Source organism: Epinephelus lanceolatus, chromosome 11 (assembly GCF_041903045.1).
Source record: "Epinephelus lanceolatus isolate andai-2023 chromosome 11, ASM4190304v1, whole genome shotgun sequence".
NCBI lineage: Eukaryota > Metazoa > Chordata > Actinopteri > Perciformes > Serranidae > Epinephelus > Epinephelus lanceolatus.
Genome location: NC_135744.1, coordinates 41,102,023 through 41,124,400, shown reverse-complemented (window position 1 = coordinate 41,124,400; position 22,378 = coordinate 41,102,023). Strand labels below are relative to the sequence as shown.

Genomic DNA, 22,378 nt, shown 5'->3' with positions numbered 1-22,378 from the left:
ATATCCAATCAGCACCAAGTAACCCCCAAGCCCCAGCCAGGAGTCTTTCGGGGCCGTTCTAAGTACCTACTCCGAGGCAGGGACTTGTTTAACCCCTGTAAAAGTTCCAGAACTCTGTCCTTCGGGGGTGGTTCCTGCGGTGGAGACACGCACCAACGGCCCCGGCCCCGTAAAATTACCCCGAAGTTCCTGCGGTGGAAACCGACCATGGCTATTGCTGGCATGGAGGCATAAAAATACCACTACAAGTGGTCACTATGAGTAGACACTGAATTGTAAGCTGCAAAATTTGTAATCAGAAACGATGTTTTTTTAAATGTATTTTTGATAGTTTTTTTTTATTATTGTAAGGAGGAAAAAAGGTCTTTGGGGAAATATCTAAAATGCTCTTTTTCATCCCATCCAGCTGAAGGGGTGTGTTGTTGTCTTGTTTGCAGGGGTGCCCCAATGCGGGTGGCCACAGCCATCTGATACAATTGCTGAGTGTGCATGTGTATGCGCCACTCAAAGACTTTCAGTGGCCCCTTCAGGCTACCTTTGTGAAAAAATGTCTGGGGGCACCACTGCTGGTTTGATTGAAGGCAGATTGCCAGAGTGCCCCTGTTACACCACTGAGAAAGAGACAAAGTAAACAAACCTGTAGCCTACATGTCACGAGCAGCCAGCATTACAGCATGACAGCAGACACCGTGATATCAAAGACTACAGTAGTGATGGGCAAAGCAGTTCTTTAGATGTTACTGAATCACTAGAATCATTTCATTAAAAGGATTCGTTCAAAAGATTCGTTCACTGAATCTTTCAGTGCTTGGTGGGAGAAGCCCTGACTGTGTACTGCGCACTCCGACTCAGTCCCTCTCCATTGCTGCTGCTGCGTCTGCCCTGCACCAGTGAGTCTCATTACTGGCCAGCCTAACATTTTAAGTTTGTTTATCTGGAAACTAAGTCTGTTAAAACACTGGGGAGGTGTGTGATTGTGTTCATGTGGCTTGACTCCTGGCTACATTAGCCGTTAGCTTGGAGAAAACAGTCCCTATGAAAGTGTATCACTGAGAAGAAATGATCTGAATCACTCAGGGATCAGGGTTACGTCGTTCACCATGTGATTCATTCACCGAGTGATTCGTCACGTGGTAGGCAGTCCCCCTCTGCACCCTGGCTTCCTTGCGACTCACGAGTGATTCATCGTTCGCACGGACCGAATCGGCAGTTCCACTCCTGGCCTGCACGCTAGCTGCTGAGCTCAAGTGAACTGAGAAATGAACGAATCAGTTTTGGAAGTGATTCAGTTCAGTACGTTCCCTCAACAGATTTGTTCTTTTGAACGATTCGTTCGCAACCGACACAACACTAGACTACAGGACCACAGCAGCATCTAACCAGACACATGTAACACTTGCAGGTACATTTAGATTTACATGCTATTCAATGTGCTGCAGCTCAGCAGCTAATGAGCTAATTGCGTCAGCCTGCAAACTGATATCAGCAGTGAACTTTTCCCAGGTGAATGTTCATTTGTTGGTTCATTCAACAGGCTAAGGCGCAGGGCAAGACGTGTTAATATTTCTATGTTAAGAAGGAGAGCTAATTTGGGTTGTGGTTGAAGGTGTGTTGTAAAGCAAGCTGCTGTATTAAGGCCCATTTATGCTCCCTTTACCTACGAAAATGTATACGTTCGTTTCAAATGATGTTACCATCACTGCCCACATATTTCCCATGCGTCCTTTACGTTGGCATGGATGTTAACCAAGGGGGCAGCCCAGCATCAAAAGTTTGTGACAACAACAAACTCAAAAACAAACATGGCGACTGTGGAGGAGATGTTGATAATGTACCTCTTGCATAAAAGACAAAAACAGAGGCAGCGTTGTAGGAGGCGGTGGTCGGTGAGGCCGTTAAATACATCGCGACTGGAGGACGGAGAATTCTTTTCTCTAGTACTGCCGATAAGAGAAATTGAATTGTTATGTCTTCTTCGTGTCTCACTAAAGCTACGTATCGGGTAGCGACAGCAACACTGCCCCCACAGTTCCCGGTGGTACTGCTCCATTTGGCCCATATCTGTAAGCTTTATGGAAACATGCAGAAATACGGACGAAATGAACGCAGAGCACGGACAGAAGGCTCCGTCCGTATCTGGATCCATATTTAACATTGAGCACAGGTGATTCACAGAGCAGATGTGCACACTGTAGCAGACAGTATTTTATTTCATTCAGAGCATATTTTCTGTTGCAAATAAATTGTTATGTAATTTCAAGGAGACATTTTTTTTCCGCTCCTTTCAACCTGCAAGCCTTCAATCAATGAGGAAAATGTCCAAGGTTGTTGAGAAATACTGTCATTTTGGTTAATTGCCATATTTTGTTATTCTTCTGTTGATTCCTCCTTCACAATGTGTCCTCTGTTTACATTTTAGAGAGAGAAAGAAATATGTGTCTTGGCACTGATGAGGATTTATCAATGGTTTATCTGCTGTTATCCACACAGTGTTGGACAATACGAGTACAGTCAATTAAAAATATATTTTCTTGACTATTTTTTCTTTTCTATTTTGTGACACACTGCAGTATTTTGTAGATAAGCAGTAACAGATGGTTCTCCACAAATTAGACCATTCACACATGTTGCTAATTACACTGAAGGCCTGACCAGCAGCGCTCTGAGCCGCATTAAACTCTGCTTAAATTTGCAAGTGATTTAAGACCTCAGCAGTGAAATGTTCAGAGTGACGCAGGAATTTGGACGCAAGTTTGGTTTACTCAGCAGAAACACTTGCACAGGTTTTTCACCTGTCACTGTGCTTTTAGGAAACACTGAGACATGAATCATAACAGACTCCCTGCATTACGCTGCAGGCATTTCAGCTGCTGCAGCTGACATAAGTAAAGTGATGTTTTCTTTTATTCTATCAGATACAGTTTCCCATTATTCGTCTGAAACAACACTAAACAAAGAGTAAATTCTAAACTTGATGCAGTTTGGTTGAAGAATTGTGGCATTTTAGTGACACGTCTGTTACCTGACACAAATGTGTTTGGGGTATATTAGTTATGAGTATATTGGTTTTACTGCAGAGAAATACAAGCACAAAAAATTTTTTTTAAGGAAAAGCATCTACCCTGAAAAACAAGATCACTCCTGCAGCATTTCTAAAATACCTCTGACCTGACAGAGAGCCTGTGGGCATGATGTAAGATGGTAGAATCTATATTTCAATGTATTGTCAGTATAAAGGAAAATATTTTGGGGCCTTGGGCAACAAACATCAGCCTTACAGCATTTTTTTTGGAACAAGAGAAAGCAGTTTCTGTTTCCAGGCTGATGAACCTGCCCGGATCCTGATCGATATCTGTCCAAATGTTGCACAAGCTCTCCTCCTGCTTTCACTGGACCTGAAATATTAACAGCAACTCGTCTTGTCAGTTTCTTGTAAAGGTTTTTTGGAGAAAAAAAGAGAGTTTGCACCCTAAAATGAAAGTTTTTCTTTTTTTTTTTAATCATGCGAGAATCATACTTAGGTTTATTTTTCAAAGTGGCTCCTGATGCTGCAGTAATAACACTTTCTCTTCAAAATAGTGAAAATGGTTTTTGAGATTAGGCAAATGGGGAGTCTTTCACACCTTTACAGCCTGAAAACTACAATAGCAGATAATTCAACGTGGAATGGTAGCCCTATAATCATAATCATTCCTGAGAGAGAAAATAACACATGCAATAAAATGCATGTTGCTCTACTGTGTCCTCAAGTTAAAAATAAGTTGGGACCTTAGGGATGTCTTCAACAAGTTTTTCTTGCCTCCATCGTGTTCCAAGTCTCTCAATATCCATGTATTCTGCCAGCTCGGGTAAGATCAGAGTTGGAGTTGTTAGGATCGAAAAACAAGTTACACTCACACACAGCTAATTATCACTGGCGTATGTAGTGAAATGGTCGCACTGCAGAGCCTGGCTGTGGTAAAAGAGTGCAGCGCTGCATCACCAACAGGCTGAGGAAGGCAACAGGCAGCTGAGTTCAGATCGTTAGGGTTGGCTCGGGGCATCTTTATTTTGTATGGTCCTTTTTATAAACCGCAGAAACACCCATAAACTAGTAAGGTGAAATATTGCGATACGTTGAATTTGAATTTACCTTTAATGCTCAGTTTTACTGAAGAAGAAACATAGTTATCACAATTTGTGAAATGATATCGGTCTGTCTCATAACTCACTAAGACGCTGAACACATTGTTGACTGTGTTGCTGTGTTGCTTAACTTCACTCTGTATAGCTCTCAGTTTATCAGTGAAGTGTAACTGTAAGTTCACACCAACAGCGACCAGAGCTTCCAAAACGGCCAAAGTCATTCATTTTCAATGAGAGCTCGGCAACTTGGGCGACCTGATCGTCAGCCGTGCGGAGTGGAGTTAAAACTCTCTTAACTTAATGGTAATGAGCTCTGACGCGATTCGACAGCAACCGATGGGAATGCTGACGTGCTTCGATGAAGCGGGTCCCAGAGAACAAGCCATGTAACTTTGGTTCCTACGGCACACTTGTTCTGACAATGGATATCGAGAAGTTGATTACTTGCGTTCGCACCCACTCAGTCCTTTATAATGTGTCGCTGTTCAGTTATAGAGCCCAAAATAAAAAGAATGAGGCTTGGGACTGCGTTGCAGACGTAGTTGGTTGGTCTGGTGAGTTTTAAAGTGCGTAAGACGTGCAAGTCTTCCTTGCTTGGTTTGAATGGGATGACATACGTTTTCTGTTTTCATTGACCAAACATAACTTTCTCTCGGCCAACTATGAGCTTTTTGACTGGACAACAGCAAGCAGCAACTACGCTGCTTTCAAGCCAGCAGTCCGCTTTGTGGCTCCTTTAAATTGACAAGCACGATCGAATGGTCAGTGATTCACGTGATGAGTGACTAGAGCGACCAAAGCTGCCACAAATATTATTGACAGTCGTGCTTCTTGGGTGTCCGCAAGAGACTTTGCCTCTTTGGAAGCTTCTGGTTTGAACGCACAGTAAGAGCTGCAGACTGGAGTCTCTGCTAACAGTGACAGGCCCAGCACAGGTTGAAGGTGCTTCTGTCCTGTATGAAATGGCTGCATGCTCAGGAGGATGCCCACTTTATTGTTGTTGTGTTGCAGGACTGCAGACATGATTTGCTCAACAGAAAAAATGACTATTATAAGGTTATATGAATATTGATTTGTATGCCTCCCCAAACCAGACAATCTGCAGTTACAGTTTACATGTCTGTCCGACGCATACGTAGCCATGACAGTAGACAATGCTTCAAATATGGATGTTGCTGCAAATAAGCTACATATTCTAAAATGTAGATGCTTCACACACGTCAGAAGATCTATACAGTCAGCACAGGTTCAAGGTGGACACTTACGCCTTGTTTACACGGACACTGATTCAAATAAAAACAGATTCCAGGTTTACACGATCAGTTGTGAAAATGATGTCCCTGTTCACATGAAAACGGCAGCTTTTTGCTGCAGTTAGCATGCCAGGCCAGTAGGTGGCGATATACCATATGTCAAACACCACAGAAGAACATTCTGCGCATGCACAGTGATTTGTTTTCCTCTTGGCGCTAGTGATAAAAACAATGATAAACCACATTTTAACCTTATGTAGCATAGTTAGCTGCTATCCTCTTACTAAAATTGGGCACAGCAGACGTCTTTGTGCGCTGATGTAGCGGTGATGTTGATGCAGCAGTTCATTTGTAAGCTCGTAAGTAGTCCCAAAAGTGCTAACAAAACGTAAACGATCCGGCACATATCCACCATTGTTGTTGTGGTTCCCGGGCGCCTAATGGGCATGTGCGAACTGGGTTGCAACGTCATCGTTTTCCAAAATCCCCGTCTATCCTGTTTACACATCTCCATAGAAACGGATATTTTTAAAAACTTGAAAATCTCCGTTTTCGTCGAGAAAAACGCCGGGTTCGTGTAAATGATAGGTGCAAACGCGAAGTTAAATACCCGTTTTCAGAAATATACGTAACTGTATCAACTGGCCCTGAAGATTAGTGTCACCAATTCAGTGTGTGACCAAATGTCTCCTCTTCTGTCCCTGAGATATGATGTTGAATAAGGTCAGAGAAGTGTTTTTGTCACCACTTCTTCTTATTCAATCAGACATTTATGTGAAATTTTGTCGTAACTGGCGCATGAATTCTTGAGTTATGCCGAAACACATGTTTTGTGAGGTCAGAGTGACGTTTGATCATCAAATCCAAGTGGACATTTGTAGCAAATCTGAAAAAAAAAAAAAAGCCTCAAGGTGGTCTTAAAATATCAAGAAAAGACATTCAAGAGACTGGGACAGACAAATGTACGGACAGACAATTGAAACACAATGCCTCCGGCCACAGCTGTCGCCAGTGCAGAGGCATGAAAATGATGGCCGCACTCACTTTATTTTTACTTTTCTGTTTTAGTTTCATTTAAGAAAAAAAAATGGAAATGTGGGGCTGTAATTTTCAGAAAGATGATGGAAGCGATGGTTAGTACATAATGTTTTTGCTGCAAAAATAAAATGAACAAAGGAAATAGGTCTGATCACTGAAATGTGAAAACTTCATCACTATAACCTCCTTTATGATGAAGTGCTCAGAGGCCATGTTGCTGCTGGTATTCTCTCTGTTGTAGTAAAGACATTGTCATCATCACAGTGTTGTAAATCAACAGATGTTTGTTGAACTGTCGCCATGGAGCTGGATGTATTTATAGATGCAAATGTCTCTGTGTGTGTTCCTGTGTAAGCGTGAGTGTACCTGGCACTAAATCCATCACTTCCATCATGCCTCGCAGATACCTCCAGGATCAGACTCTCATTGTTCTCTCAGCTCAGTCCTAACTCCCCCGTCCATCGCTCTCTGTTGTAAACAATACTACAAGCTGCCAGGACAGCTTTAAATAAACAGCAGCAGATACACTTGGGACTGATGTTTTCATCGCAGAGGATCAAAGGGGGTTTCGTTTGAAGCAGCATGCCAACTCTGTAAGGATATAGTGTGTGACTGTATGTGGTGTGACAGAGTGATCTGTGACAGCTACTGTATGAATCACGGTGATCCTGTTAGTCGAGGTGAGTTACAGGATTACACAGAAAAATGATTAAAGGAAAACAGTGTGTGTAGTTGGGTGTCCACGAGATACAAACTTCATTTTATTCATTTCAGGTGCTGATCATGCCGTTTTATTTCAGTATATAGGGATATCAGATGATACAGATTTATTTTATCTCAGAGGTCTTTTCTTGTCTCATCTAGTCTCCAGTTTTATCTAACTTTTGTCTTTATTTTCTTTCTATCTCCTTGATCCCTTTTACACCTCACATTACAATGCGTCTCGTATCCAGATTGTGGCTAGGTATGATTTAACTTGACATTTACACCTGGTATTAATATGCGTCTCAAGTGTCCAAATTTAGATCCAATTTCAATCTAATCGCTCTGTCCAGCTCAAACGTCTCTTCCCATTTGTGTGGATCTGAAAACAAAATAAATAAGATAGTATCCATCTGTGAGGCTGCGCTATTGTATGGACTGCTTGCTTTCAGAAACAGGGGAAGAAGCTGTCTTCAACAACTGCATCCCAAGTCTCGAATTTAATTTTTTCTTTACACCTCAATTAAGCCAGAAGTCGTTCTAATGCACCATCTCTCTATTTCTGCTTATTTCTGACTGATACTGATCCAGCTCCAGAGGAAAGGACATCTCATTTCTCTAAAGGCATGTTTCATCTCTCCTCAAATGGTTCCCTGCGTCTCTTCATGCATCCCTGGTGGGAGGGACTAAAGGCCTTGACACACCAAGACGACAGTTGGGCATCGGTCAAAGTTGGGCCACTGGTGAGCGTCTACCGCCCTTGTTGGTGTAGTGCGTCTCCCACCATTGGCCCTCATCAGCAGTAGTGATTGGCAATTCAGGTCAGTGCACGAGAAGTAGGGATGGGTACCGCACCCCGGTACTGAACGAGCCCCAGGGCTACATTCTTCAAGACCGCAGTATTGGTAAGCTCTGACCTTAACGGTTCTGCTATCGGTACTGGAGCAGTCGCCTTTTTTTTTTTTTTTTTGTGTTTGTTTTTTTTACAAGATAAACGTTATCTTGCACATTTATCTCACCAACTCCGTCAATTATCCGTCATTATCATAATTTTCGCTATTCTCAAATGACAAATGTTTTGCATGTAAGGGCGGCAACACTAGTAATTTGTCAAAACACCTTGCGAAAGTGCATCATATTCAGACGTACAGGGTTTGACTGCCCTAGTACAGCTAGTTCATTTATGTCCAGTCCAGGTTTGTAACATTATGCTAGCAGCCAACACGTGGAGTTAATAACCGTTAGCTATTCTGCAACCCTATTTACTAAATAGGGTTTCCAGCACAAGATAACGGCTTACCAGCGACGGAGAAGCCCGGCTCCAGGTCCAATAATTTCCTCTTTGTTGGTGTCATGACTGCCCAGTAGTACCTGGACAATCGAGCCGTGGCGGCACACAGGTATGTGACGTGTCAGAGGAGAAACGAGCCGTTCACATTTCCCTCTTTGTGGCAGGTAACGGTCCACAAACCTCACCGCACTTTAGGGACTGTTTGTTACTTATGGAGGGACTGTTCTTTACTTGTCAGGGGAGGAGGGTGGCTGGTTGATTTTTATTTTATTTATTTATTTTATTTTGATCCCCCCTATGTTAATCACTTATTGATGCTGTTTTTGAAGAATGAATAAGTCACTAAGTATTTTATTCCATTGAAATATCATTGATGTATTATAGAAAAGTGATTTATCTTTTAATAAATGACAAAAGGCACATCTGCCTCATTTTCGCTGTTGTATCGTGATACTACTCAGAACTGTGATACTTTCACTGGTATCGTACCGTAGGTCCCAATTTTGGTACCGTGACAACACTATTATTTTATGTATTTTACATTTCAAGTTGTAAAAAGTAAAATGTTTTGTTAAAAAACTATTTTGTTGCATAATGACAATTGAGAAAATAAAGCAATTTATGATCTTAATTTGTTTTTTTCTTCCTCAAAAAGTATCGATAAGAGTACCGTTAAAATACCGGATCAATAAGCAGTATCGATAAGAGTAGTAGTAGTACCGTTAAAATCTTATCGATACCCATCCCTAACGAGAAGAAAAACAGACGTGTGAAATGTAAATGAAGAGCTAAAGTCAAGAGGGAATAAGACCGAAAACAAACTTGTTATGTAAGGTAAGATTATTTTTCTTTAGCCATTGAGGTCTTTCGCAGAAACGTTTCATGATGGTTTGTGTCATTGTTCACTGGTGCGTGGTAATATTGCTCTGCTCGGTCAACACCGGATTGTGTTGGTAATATGCTAACTGGCTAACTAGCGTCCAGTTTCCCTTTTTGAATGGGGATTACAGACGACCGCCGCAGGCACAGAACACACATGCTTGTTGGCCGTCGATTTGGCGTGTTCATATGTTACTTATTGGCCAAGACACCTCAACAAGAGGAGACACAGCAGGGGCTTTCGTCCCCGCTAGTTCTTTGACATCAGTTTGGTGTGTCTGGCACTTAAGATGCAAGAAAAAGACGCAGTGAAGGAAAGATGGATGCAATTCAAGAGACTTGGATGCACCCTGAGTGTTAACCCTACACACGTCTGCAAGCTTTCTTGCTGCTTTCTTGATAGTAGCTTAGCTTGCTAACTGGCTAATGGCTGCTACCTTGCTAGTTTGGAACAATTGTGTGCAATTATCTCAATCTGTTCTCAATGCGTTTTGGGTGCATTTACACCCGTACTTTCAATGTGGTCACGCACTATGTGATCATATGTCCAATCACCCAATCTGCATTTTGATGCAACGTGTAAAAGGGGGTCCCTGATGTATCTTCTGATCTGAAATCTACTCATCTAATTCGTCTCCACTCTGAGCTCTTTTTTCCCCTCTGCATCTGCTCTCATCCCTCCTTTCACATGGTACTCCACTTTACCTTCATCATATGCCCTCCTCTTTCCTGTTGTTTCCTATCTCATAAGTTTCCTGAACTATTTTTCCACAATCTCTTTGTCACTTTTCTTCTTATCTTGCATATCCTTGCATTTCCTAATGGCCTCTGCTTTCTTACTTTATCTCCTTGAGTCTTGTTATCTTGCATCTCCTCTAAATTATTTTCATCTCAACCCACCTCTTTTATCTCATTTCATCTAATGCCATTACGACTCCTCTCATCCCTTCATTTAATCTCATCTAATTCCTTTTCTCACATCTCATCTTCCCATTATTGACACTGTGAGCAACAAGATAATAACTCACACAAATCATCACATAGATTGCGTCTCTCTAAGCAGATCAACCAAGACATCTAAGTTCATGTGTCATTTTCTATTTGTGAAGCCATTGTAGCGATTGCCAGATAACGACTCAATACAACAATTTAGCGTTGGAAGACAAAATGAAAGCAGAAATAAACACGATTTTCCAGACTCCAAACTCTGTCGGCTGCAGAGGAGGAACCATCACTCACCACTGGTCTGAACTGAGCTGCTCCCTGTGTGAACATCCTGTGTGGGTCAGGACTTCAGTACAAAAGCCTGTCAGAGCAAGACACACTGGCTGTGTGGGATGACAGCTGAGTGACACATGAAATGATCCCAGTTACTTAGTAATTCCTGGATTTAATAAGACCTCTTTAGGTGATCGAGCCTTTGCCCACCGAGCTCCACTTCTCTGGGATAATCTCCCAGCGCACATTCAAGAGGCAAACTCAGCTGATGCTTTCAAATTCAGGCTGAAAACACATCTATTTTCTGTTCACTATGAGCGCTCCTAATTTCACCAGCTGGGAACCCAAGTCACAGTGCGTGTGTGTGTGTGTGTGTGTGTGTGTGTGTGTGTACATGTAATCGTTTGTGTTTTCTGTCATTTTTACTCATAAAGTTTAAGTCTCTGTATAAACTGAAGTCGATGCTGAAAATGTGTTGCCAGTTTGTTTTTTGTTCAAACTGTTTCACATTCAACTGTGTGATCATCAGGGCGTAAAATTAACTTTTTATCACATCTGCCATTGGCTAGTGACCTCCAAAAATTTACCGGCCAACATATTTTTCACCAGCCAAATAAGAAAATCATGCCTTGTTTGACTAAAAATAATTACCTTATGTTTTTAGTATGAAAATCCAACTTTAGGAAAATCCAACCCTGCTGGACTCGAACCTGGCCTGCCGTGGCAACAGCCCTACACACGGGGCGCCCGCTCCACCACCAAGCCATCGACGCCCCCTGGCACATGTACAATTAGCCACGAGGGTCAAAATAGTCTGACACAGCTGGCAGAAATAGTCGAAGCACATAAAAAACCCACATGCAGTGCAAAATTTTCCATCGGCCACTGGCGGGTATGTGTTTTTGTTTTACAAGCCAAACTAATTTTTTACCCGCCATTGGCGCTTGGTGGGTGTTAACTTTACGCCCTGGTGATGATTTACTGGGATGTAGTTGGTGGTGCTGTTGAATTATGATTTGTTTTGCTGAAGGTGTTTCTACCGTTTTATATCCATAAGAGTCGGCTAAATATCAGACACACCTCTCACTACAAACCGCAGTCGTCTACACAAAAACTGAATCATACAACCATCATAAAGGGAGGACATATTGCAGGATTGTTGTATCAGACTTCATTAGTTTTAGCCAGTGTATGAAAAAGCACTCAGATCTTTTACTAAAGTAGGTAAAGAAATGCTCTGCTACAAATACAAGCCCTGCAATCAAACCTTTACTTAAGCAAAAGTACACATGTATAAGCATGAAAAAAGTATAGCGTATAGTGACGTACTCATGCAGCATGGCCCATTTCAGAGTCATATATATCACTGGATTACACTTATTGATGCCTTAATGTGTTCATCACTTTAATGTTGCAGCTAGTAAACGTGGAGCTAATTTCAATTTAGATACTGCTAGGTAAATTATTCTATAATAACATCATTTTTTAAAGTTAATTTAGATTTTAGATTAATCATCTAAATCTGCAAAGTAAGTAGACCAAACTTACTAAAGTTATCAAATAAATGTAGTTGAGTAAGACGTCTGAAATGGAAATATTCAAGTAAAGCTCAAATACCTCAAAGTTTTAGCCTACAGTACTTGCGTAAATGTACTGTGCAGCACTGGTTTTAGCAAGGTGTGCTTGTAAACTGCTGCAACTGAATGGTATGGAATTAAATGAACAAGATGCAGCATGTTCATTTTGCCGATATTAATATCGCTCTGTGCACATATGTGAGTCAACCAGGAGTTCATTCATCCGTATGAGAACCTCTGTGGTCTCCTGTATGTTTGCAAAACTCCTCCTTTTTTTTTTTTCTGTGAAAAAAATATATTTTTTCCAGCAGATATCTTAGTTACAACATGATTGAGCTAGCAAAGCAGTTTTGTGTTGCTATGTGTGGTATTTATTCAGTTATGGGAAATCACGATGTCTAGAAAGCATCAGCTGACAGGGACAGCTAACAGCAGCAGCAAAGCTAACATCAGGACGTCATCTGTTAAAAGTCTCCCGTTGTCGGATACGACATGAAACTACTCCAGTTAGTTCAATCATGTTGTAACTAAGACATCTACTGGAAAAAAATATTTTTTTCACGGACCGTTTAGAGTTAATAAGTCATTACAGACACCGCTAACGGGGCTAATAGCTAACGGTTAGCCCCGCTAATCTACGATAACTATTCATTTCAAAACGTGCACACAGAAATAGTAATGTTTGTTCAATCATTGTGTTTATAGACTTTACAAACATCAGATTAGTCTAAATGGTGATATAGTGACGTGAAAAATGTGAGATATTCATATATGTAGCTAAACTCTGCTGGTTTTCTACCCGGAAGTATTTGTAAACAACAAGGTGATTCTCTCCGAAGGGACACTAACAACTCAAAGTACACATCAAATAAAATTTCTCCAAACATTTTTTTTGTTATTTTAGGTAGTTATTATCACGCTAATGTATGTTCAAGTGTCCATTTCCCCCGATAAGTTGGTTTTAATTCGTTATTTGATTCTATAAACACAGTCTGACCATCTCGAGCTTTTATTTTGGTACTTCCGGTGACCGGCAGTGTGAATTTGCATATTAGCTAAATATTTAGTTTCACCCAGAACATTTAGATTTAACATTTAACATTTAGATTTAGATTTAATATTTAGATTTAGATTTAATATTTAACATTTAAGTGCCACATTTAATATTTAGATTTAGATTTAATATTTAACATTTAAGTGCCACATTTAATATTTAGATTTAACTATTTAATATATTTCTAAGTTAACAAATATTGCTGTAAATGTGGTAAAAGGTGACATTAAAAAATTCACAACACTTTTTTAAACATTGTTTGAAGCTAAATGTAGCAAAATGTTGATGTTATTTTCAGCATGAGCCACTTTGAGACGTATAATATAACATAAGACGTATGAGTGTAAAAGGTGATGTGATACTGCTTCTCCACTCTCACCATTTCCACGTCCCTCTCTCCCTCTGGTAAATATACGACCAGATCCTGGCTTCTCTCACCGTCCTCTGCTGTGCTCAGCCGGTCGGCACCTGCTTTCCTTTTAGCTCTGCTGCTCCCTGGATACTAAACCTCTTCATCAGTCTGCTTTGTGACCGAGACTCCAGCAACCCTTTGTTTTACCCGTTACTGTCTGTCTGTGCTCATTAACCATCTTTGACAGCAGCTGATGCTGTAATTCTTTTACCCACTCCAGCTTTCCCTTTACTCTCCAGTCATCTCTCTCTTTCTCATCCCTTGTCTTTTCTAGCACTCTATAGATTTTTAAAGATTTTCAGGATTTTGTCTCTTTCTTATATATTTTTTTTTCTGTGAATAATTTTGGGATTGTTTCTTCCTTGCCTCATTTTGAAGTTAGGCACATCAGCAACAGAAAATTACATTTGAATCTTTGTGTAGTTGGTATTTGATGAAACGCTGTTGCACATGGCAGATCTGCTGTACATATTAATGCTCTAATGTCACTCAGAGCCTGTAGGATTTTCACTTGGTCCCTCACTTCCATATTTGAAATGCCTGTGCTTTTACGTAATGCTAATGCTGCTCAGCGCTGACAATCATTTTCACTGCAGTAGCACTTTCTTTTTCATCTCAGACGTCTTTTACGATTCAAGTTTTTCTAGCTTTCTAGGCTGAAGCTTGAATTCCGTAAAAATGAAAATTGCCTCATGTTTACATCTGCCAGAAAGGTGAAGCAGAATGTTCCCAAAACTCATGAATGAATTTCCATTAAAAAAAGTAGTTGTATACACACACACATGCACACACACACTTTGGGCTGAGAAATGATTGGCAAGTTTTAAGTGGGAAAAAGGAAAGAAGGCTCCTGGCTGCAAAGTTGTGTATGTTGGACAGGAGAAAACTCCTCCTGATTTTGAAGAGTTGACCCTTTGAAAGAGGCACTTAACTGCCAAATGCAAAAGTGGAGCACCTCAGTCACCTGCAGTGTCAGTCTGTGGTTGTAGTTGGCATCTGCCAGCTGTGACAGTAAGTATCAGCAGAGCAGGGAGTAAAAAGGACTTGCAGTTTCCAGATGTCTGAATAATTATCTGAATCATGTTGACTGATTCAGAGCTGTGGTGTTGCTCTTATGAATGGCTGTTTCACCAGCTGGATCAAAAACTGAACCAATCATTGCCTTTGCAGAAGTGTGGCCAAAGTTAGTAACGTCATCTATCTGTGCCCACATCACTGAAGATGTGCCCTAGCCTTAAATTAGAACATGTTTCATTTCAACCGCTAGACAGGAGAAACCAGTGACTACCAGAATAAAGCTGGTTGGCAACCAAGAAGACATTGTGATGATTGGAGAGACAGATGACAGCACCTGCGAGGAGTTGCAGGGGTGGCTTTAAGATGTTGACAAGAGAGGCCTCCCAGGAAAATTCAAGGCATGGGTCTTCCAGCACGGGATTCTACCAAGGATATTGTGGCCACAGCTACTCTATGAGTTCCTGATCATTAGCATCTCAGAACTAGAAAGGAGAGTCAGCTGCTACTTGAGGAGATGGCTAGATCTGCTGAGGACCTTGAGCAACACTGTCCTCTATGCAAACAGTTTAAAGCTAAGGCTCCCTCTGAGGTCTATTGAGGAGGAGTTCAGGGTCTTGCTTGCAAGGGAGGTGCTGCCGTTCCAAGAGTCAAGTGACCCTAAAGTCTTGCGGGCAGGGGTAGCGGTCAAGACTGGCAGTAAGTAGAATGTGGAGGCTGCAGTTGAGCGGGCCAAATCATGACTACACCATGGAGTACTGGTGGGAACACTGGCAAGGGAAAGGGTGAAGCTAGAAACTGTTAAAACCCTGTTATGACAAAGCTCGGGGAAAGGAGTGGCAGCAACTGGTCTAGAACAAGGTGCCACTGTTGAGGAGGAGAGGGCCAGCAGAGCAGTGGGAATGAGGCAACAAGGGATGGAGACTAGATGGGAGTGTTGGAGAGGAGGATCTCATGGACTGACCTTCAAAAGTCAGAGCCACACTGCATCAGATTCTTAGTCCTGGTCATCTATGATGTTCTTCCCACTCCGTCCAACCTGCACTGATGGAGGACGGTCGATAGGCCTCGAACACATCTTAAGCTGCTGTCCAAAGGCTCTGGGGGAGTGATGATATCACTGGTGCTCAAGACTATGGCTGAGACCAACAGCTTCATCAGTGGCAGAGAGAAACCGCAAGATACATCCAAGGCAACATCGGGCTCCTCTGCACAGCACAGGACCGGTCGCTGTTGGTGGACTTTGGTAGGAAACTCAAGTTCTCTCAGCATGCTGCAAAGACCACCCTCAGACCTGACACTGTCCAGGTTTCAGAGGCAACCAAGAGCAAATTCTTGCTGAAGCTTACAGTGCATTGGGAGAACTTTATGGAGGAGGCTTTCAAGCACAAGAAAGGTAAGTATGGGGAGCTAGTCACCCCTAGCTTAGCATTAGAAGATATTTCACTACAACAAATCTTATTGACTGAGGCTGCTGTAAACTCTTCAAACAGAATCCCTGACTGTGGATTTTCCTGGTGTTCCTCAGTGTGTTGTGAGCGTGGCTTTTCCTCACCTTGCCTCTGTTTCATTGCCACTCCAGTTTTCAGTTATCACCGCAGTATAACAACCCAGGGGTATCATTCACTGCCTTCTCCACCTTCCCAATTTTTCCCACCTATCCTTCCAAATAAATTCGCCATCATCCGTTTTTGTGTCTACTTTTGGGTCCTAAGAACACTAAGGGCTCTAGTTTCGCAGACCAGGCGAGGCGGGGGCGCAGCGCACCTGCGCTTCGCCAAGTGGGTGTGGCCAGGCGGATTTTGCAAGTTTGGCACACCGTGCGCGCTGGCACAGCTACTCCTCTTTCCCACCTCCGTCCCTTCTACCTGCGCAAGTCAGAAAGAGGGAGGAGAGAAGGCGTGGAGTGGGTTTTACACACATCACACCAATCAAATGAGCCCCTCTCCTCGCCCTTAAATGCGCCGCACGAAGTCGTAATGAGAGTTTACTCAATTCGCCATGGCAGAAGAGAGCAGCAGCGTCAGACGGCCAAACTTCTCCCAGGAGAAAACTGATGTTTTGGTCCGGGAGGTCCAAGCTCACAGTGTCCGAATATACAGAACTGCAAGCAGACCTCCACGGGCTGATGATGCAAAGGTAGCCTGGGAGGAGGTCACCACAATTGTAAATCAGTGCTGCGTTTCTCTCGTGCGCATGCACTCTCTCTTTCTCTCTCGCAGTCTCACTCTGTCATCTTAGAAAAGTCAAAAGAAAAGAAACAGATGCTGAATATATACTCCCTATCTGATGCTGTGGCTGTTTGTGGTTGGCTGAGAGGGATGTGAACTCATTAGTTTGCAGCTGTGTTAATCAAATCAGGTTGGGTTTCCATTACGCGTGCCAAACGGTGCCAATCCCCTTTGATCTGACATCAGATGTGACGGGACAGTCGATATAGAGATACATTTATGTGCTGATTGCAGATAGTTGCATTGAATAGTGGTTTTTTGGGTATTTATTGCATCGTTAATGTGCCTGACATTCTGGAAACCTGCCTGTGAGGTTTTGGTGACGTGTGCGCACTGTCCGCCAGTCAGACAAACTTCGGCTTACACCGGCTGCACTCCCCCTGCGCTGACAGTAGACCTGGTTTCAACTGGCGAGGTTTTAGCGCACCTTCGGCAAAGCCTTTTGGCACGAAACTGTCACTGCGCCAAGCTGGATCTGTTGACACCTCCCCCTGCTGCGCCGCCACACCCATCTCAGCGCACCTCGGTCTGCCAAACTACCAAACTGAGCGCTGCTCGAAACTAGCTCTGCATGGGGTTCGCCACCCTGCGCTGCGCCGGGAAACTAGAGCCCTAAGCCTTTAAAGAGAGACTCAAGAGCACTCCTCTTTACTTGGTTAGGTTTATGCTTGCCAGAGTCTCCAGCCCGCCCCATATCAGATAAAGAGTTATGATTGGCCCAACCGGAGTTTAGTCCGCTGGAAATCTGTTTGAATGGGAGGTAGACCAGACGTATCTGCCAAAGCAAGGAAAACATGAGGTCTCAGGTTCATCTGGGTCCCAGGCTATCAGTGAAGCACACAGAGACACCAAAACAGAAGATTAGCATGTGACAGATGATACTGTTTGGTGCAACACAAGAGAGCTAACTGCTAGCATGCACTAACACTGTGTCCACTAGGACGAAGATACCAATTTGAATGCGGTAACTCGGACTGCTGAAGCCTCAGTTTAGTTTTGGCTGAACTTTAGAAGACATTGTTTCACAGAACAATGATTGTAAATGGTGTCCCATTTCTCACAAAGTAATTATGTTATGAAGGGACTATTTCAGCGAAGAATGATTACAGTAATCAGCAACTCTTTCTATGCACATACGAGGGAAAACTTTCCTTTACGACGGAGTCTCTCTGTTCCTTCTCTTGCCCAGCTGTGCTCCTGCTGACTCTACACTCTGATTGTCTCTTTCTTCTCGTCTTTTTGTTTCTCTTTCAGTTTAGCCCAGGCATGTTGTTGCTCACTCCGTCACCGCTCGGCCTCCACAGTCACCACCCACGCCTCAGCGGCAGCTGTCACCATGACGCCCCGCGGGGGAACGTTGCCCGGCAGGCGGGGAGGTGGAAGCTGGGAAGCAAAGAGTCTAAAAAAAAATCTGACACAGTGAATAATGAAATCCTCCTCCTGTCCTCTGCTTCTCTGTCTGGATCTGAATTGCTGATTTGGACGTTGTGAATTAATTCATTATTTCTCAGTCTTTGTTGTAGTTTTTGTTCAAGACCTCAAATTATTAGTCTTAAAAATTAAAATTTGCAACTGGCCGGTGAGAAGAAATAAGATGTGACAGGTTTGAGATTTGTCTGCAATTTTATACTCAGCAGTAGGGAAGAGATTAATGTTCTGCTCCAGAAATGAGCGTAGCATTGAGACTAATGGATGCAATAGCTGGTATTTTGACAGCTGAAGTTAAAATACAGGTTCAAAGAGATGAGGGAAGAAAAACACACTGTTGCGCAGTGAAAACCAACTATTTCATACACTGCTGGTGCTGAATATCTTGAATTTAAAGTCAGCTGGATCTGATGGTGGGCAGCTTGTTTGTAGAGCTTGTGTCCCATGTGCGTTTGAATGGCGATCACTTAAACATAATAATAATGAACACAGTACATAGTCATTGATAACTCGTACTCGTACTCGCAGTACATCAAACCTACAATCCTCCATTTTCACTAGCTCCCAATTAAGTCCTGTGTCCCCAGTGCTGGCAAAAAAAATTATCTTTTCTACTGAGACTTCTTCCAGTTCAGTATGTACCGGGTCTGCACTGGTATGTACTGTCTCCAGGAAATAGCTCCAGCCTCACACTATGAGTACAATCTCGCCTCCTCCCACCTACTCAGATTTTGTTACCAAACTGCCAGAAATTGAAATAGATGTAATACAGCCTTAAAAAGTGTTACAAACTCACTGTGTGATAAACTTTAGCTTGTTTTAAGCACTGCGGGTGGTGACTAATTAACATGCTCGTGTTGTGGTCTGAAAAGTGTATGGCAACATAACAACACTTGAACTTCAAGGCACTGTGCACTTTTCCAATCCTTCTTGAGTCCTTCCACACTTTCCACAAGTACCTCCTTTACCTGCTCCACCCCTCCATTATATTTCATAGAAAAATGGTTTGAAACCGTTGTAAGAACCATTCAAACAACAACAAATAACCAAATAATAACAATCTCTTTACATTACCTGGCATGCTGATCCAGTTTGCTTGCGGCATGGGATGAGGAACCTGCAGAGGAACAGGCGGTGACAAGGTCTGAGGAGGGCAGAACTGCGGTGGCTCCCTGGGCAGCTGTAAAGGTGGTGGTGGTGGGGGTGGAGGAGGAGGAGGTTGAGGCGGGTATCCTGCGGGGTGACAGCTGAGTGGCTCCATCTCTACAGTTCGCAGACATTGCTCTCTCAGCCTCTCCTCTTGGCGGCGCTTCAACCTGCGCTGCAGGAAGCTGCAGAAACAGCACAGCATGACGATGAGGGCCCAGACCAACCAGAAGCCGGCGAAACAGGCCAGGAAGGTGTAGGTGCCCTGTGACATCACCATGGCGGTGATGGGACCGGCTGAGAGTTCCCCTCCGAGGCAGGAAGAGGTGATTTCAGACACGCAGGATGGGATGTACACGAGGTCCTGGCGTAAAACTTGGCAAGCTCAAGGCTCGTCTCTCCAGGGGTCAATAAGCCAAATTCCGGCAATTCAGTGATGAAAAGTATTGCAGATTAAAATGCTGACATTGCTATCCTGTGGGCTGTAATCCAAGGTGGGAACTAAAAAATAAGAGCAGGCGATAAAAGGTGTTAACACCATTCAAAGAGCGCTTGTTTCTCTGGCAGTGACAGTTCAGCCACTTGAACAGAATACTGATGCATTCAAGTCAGTAAAAGTTACAGCAGCCATAAAAATAATGGCAAAAGAATCTGATTCCAAAGCTGTGATATCTAAAAAATAATAACAGGTTTGTTTCACTCAATACTATAAAATTTAAACAAACATTAAAATGGCCTCTGCTTTCTTGTTTATCAAGAAAAAAAAGATCCAAGTTCCTTAAAAACTGTGATGATTTCAGTTCACGTAGGCTCGATATGTGTTAAGAAAATCCATTAAAATTAAGTAGAACCTGCATATTCTCTGGAAAGCAATTGTCACATGTCTGAATAATAAGCACTCTGCAGTTTCAGTCTTGGTTGCGATCATGCAGGGCTGGCTGTCAATTAAAAGCACCATCCTCAATGAAATGTGTAATCACATACGTCAGCATTCTCATTAATGACGAAGGAGCACGAAGGACCTGAATGCCAAAAGTTAACGATGAGGTTAATTGGCTCGGAAACAGCGGCAGTGGCTCGTTAGTCTCACCAAAACTGATTCTGTCCACTTGGTTTAAAGATCAATGAATGTAAATCACAGGATGTTACACTTTTGAGGCGTGACGGCAGAAAATGGGCAGAAAAATATGATTTCTTTCAACTTAGTGTCTGGAAATGAGAAAGTGACTGCATCACCAGGAAATTCCCTAAAAAAATCTCAGGAAATATTGTGCCATTTTAAAAAAAAAAAAATCTGAGGGTAAATTTATTTCAACTTAAAAAAAAATCAGTCTCTATTGTTTCAAAGTTACATTAAGGTCCAAAATCTGTTGATTGGGACAGAAAAGTGCAGGACATGTAAAAAATACTATCTCTCTCTCTCTCTGTTTGTAAATCTTCTGTATCCATCCAGATGTTTTCGAAATCAGCTCCTCTGCAGCCCTCCTCATTTAGATGGAAATATGTCTGGGTCCAAGATGAACACACACATTCACACACTGACAGACACACTGTTATTCCACAAGATTACACATGAACTCTGCACCTTCACAGGTGTTTCAGCAGCAGCAAAAATCCATTTTAATTCTTCAGAAAGCTCTGCCAGACTCCTTTCAATAATCCACCCTCTCAGCGGTGGTGGCTGAAAACTTCTCCATCTTCTCTGATGGAAAATAAAGTTGCAGCGGCATCATCTCCAGATTTTTGAGGCAGAGCTTCAAGTCCAAGACACAAGAGGAAAAAAAAAACAAGGAAGAAGTTGAGGCTGGACATCCAATCAGAAGCGACAAAAACCCAGAGGGTGATGTGTGAATCCCTCTCAGAAGGGTTTGTCCACGTGAAGCCAAGCTGGTCCCTTCAGGGCTGTGGGAGACCAGAGTCGGGGGTCCATCTACTCTCTGGGACGCCGAATTCTTCCTTCTCAGATCCCAGCATGACTCCTCGGCCGCACGCTGCTCTACAAAGACACACAGGGATGATACAAGACCATCATCGGTGATTATCAGAGGGCAGATTCAGACAATATTTTCAACACAGTGAGAACACAGAGCAGTAAAAACAGCGCAGAGGCCATGTGCTTATAAATCTCAGCTGTTCAGGCAGGATTATGTCGCTGACCTCGGGGGGTGAGTATCAGTTTCACACTTCAGAGAGCAGCTCAGAGGGAAAATATTCACGGTGATGTAGAGAAAGAGACAGAGTTACTGAAACAAAAACTAAAAGCCATGACAAAGTGTGCATTGTTTATTATTTTGCACCGCCCATAATGATCTCTGTAATATTTAAATTCTTCAAGTTATTGATTGCTAAGAACTAGTTATGTCTCCACAAAACCAACAACTTGCACTTTGAGTTTACACTTTTGTCTTTGAAAACATGGATGCTTCACACACACCTTCTCCCCAGCATCATCATTTTTAGCTGTTACTGTAATGTTTAAAGACTTATAGTTAAACACAGTGCTCTGACCCATTTGATGTTTCTGCGGTGCTTATTTTATGTTAGGGATGTCCTGATCACATCTGTTTTGCATCCGATCCGATACTGAGTCCTTTATTTTGAAACCGAGTCCAATCCGATACTTTGCAAAGCATTAAGAAAGAAAAAAAAAAATGCATCCAAGTTGTCCCATAAGGTTTGTTTATCTTGGCTGCAGACGTTGCGCTAGACTTTTTCGTCGCCGGTCATTTTGACCAACAGGGTCATAAAAATCCGGTCATAATCTATTTTTACCTGTCATTTTAATTTTTGAAAGATATTCAAAGACATTTAGTTTTCATTCGTTCGTTTTTAATAAATCCAACAAGCAAGTTATAAAGTGTGCATTAATAAGGACATGAACGAAAAGATGAACAGACATCCACACACCTGTGCCATTAGGCTTCGCCCTGGACACACCGGACGGCACTAATGCGTCTGGTGTGTCCAGGGCGTTATGTAGTTAAGCCTGTAGGCTCGGTGACACAAAATT

At 42.5% G+C, this 22,378-nt stretch overlaps 1 protein-coding gene across 2 annotated transcripts in view; it reads right to left on the bottom strand.

Annotated features, from left to right (window-relative positions):
• Positions 1-22,378, bottom strand: part of prr7 (proline rich 7 (synaptic)) — a 39,952-nt gene that overhangs the window by 4,649 nt on the left and 12,925 nt on the right. The window contains exon 2 of one of the 2 annotated variants that reach the window (XM_033638471.2): positions 19,297-21,364. In XM_033638471.2, coding sequence (XP_033494362.1) covers positions 19,297-19,648 — 352 coding nt within the window. In that variant the 5' untranslated portion in view covers positions 19,649-21,364. The remainder of the gene's footprint in view (positions 1-19,296; positions 21,365-22,378) is intronic. The other variant, XM_033638483.2, reaches the window with a different exon arrangement.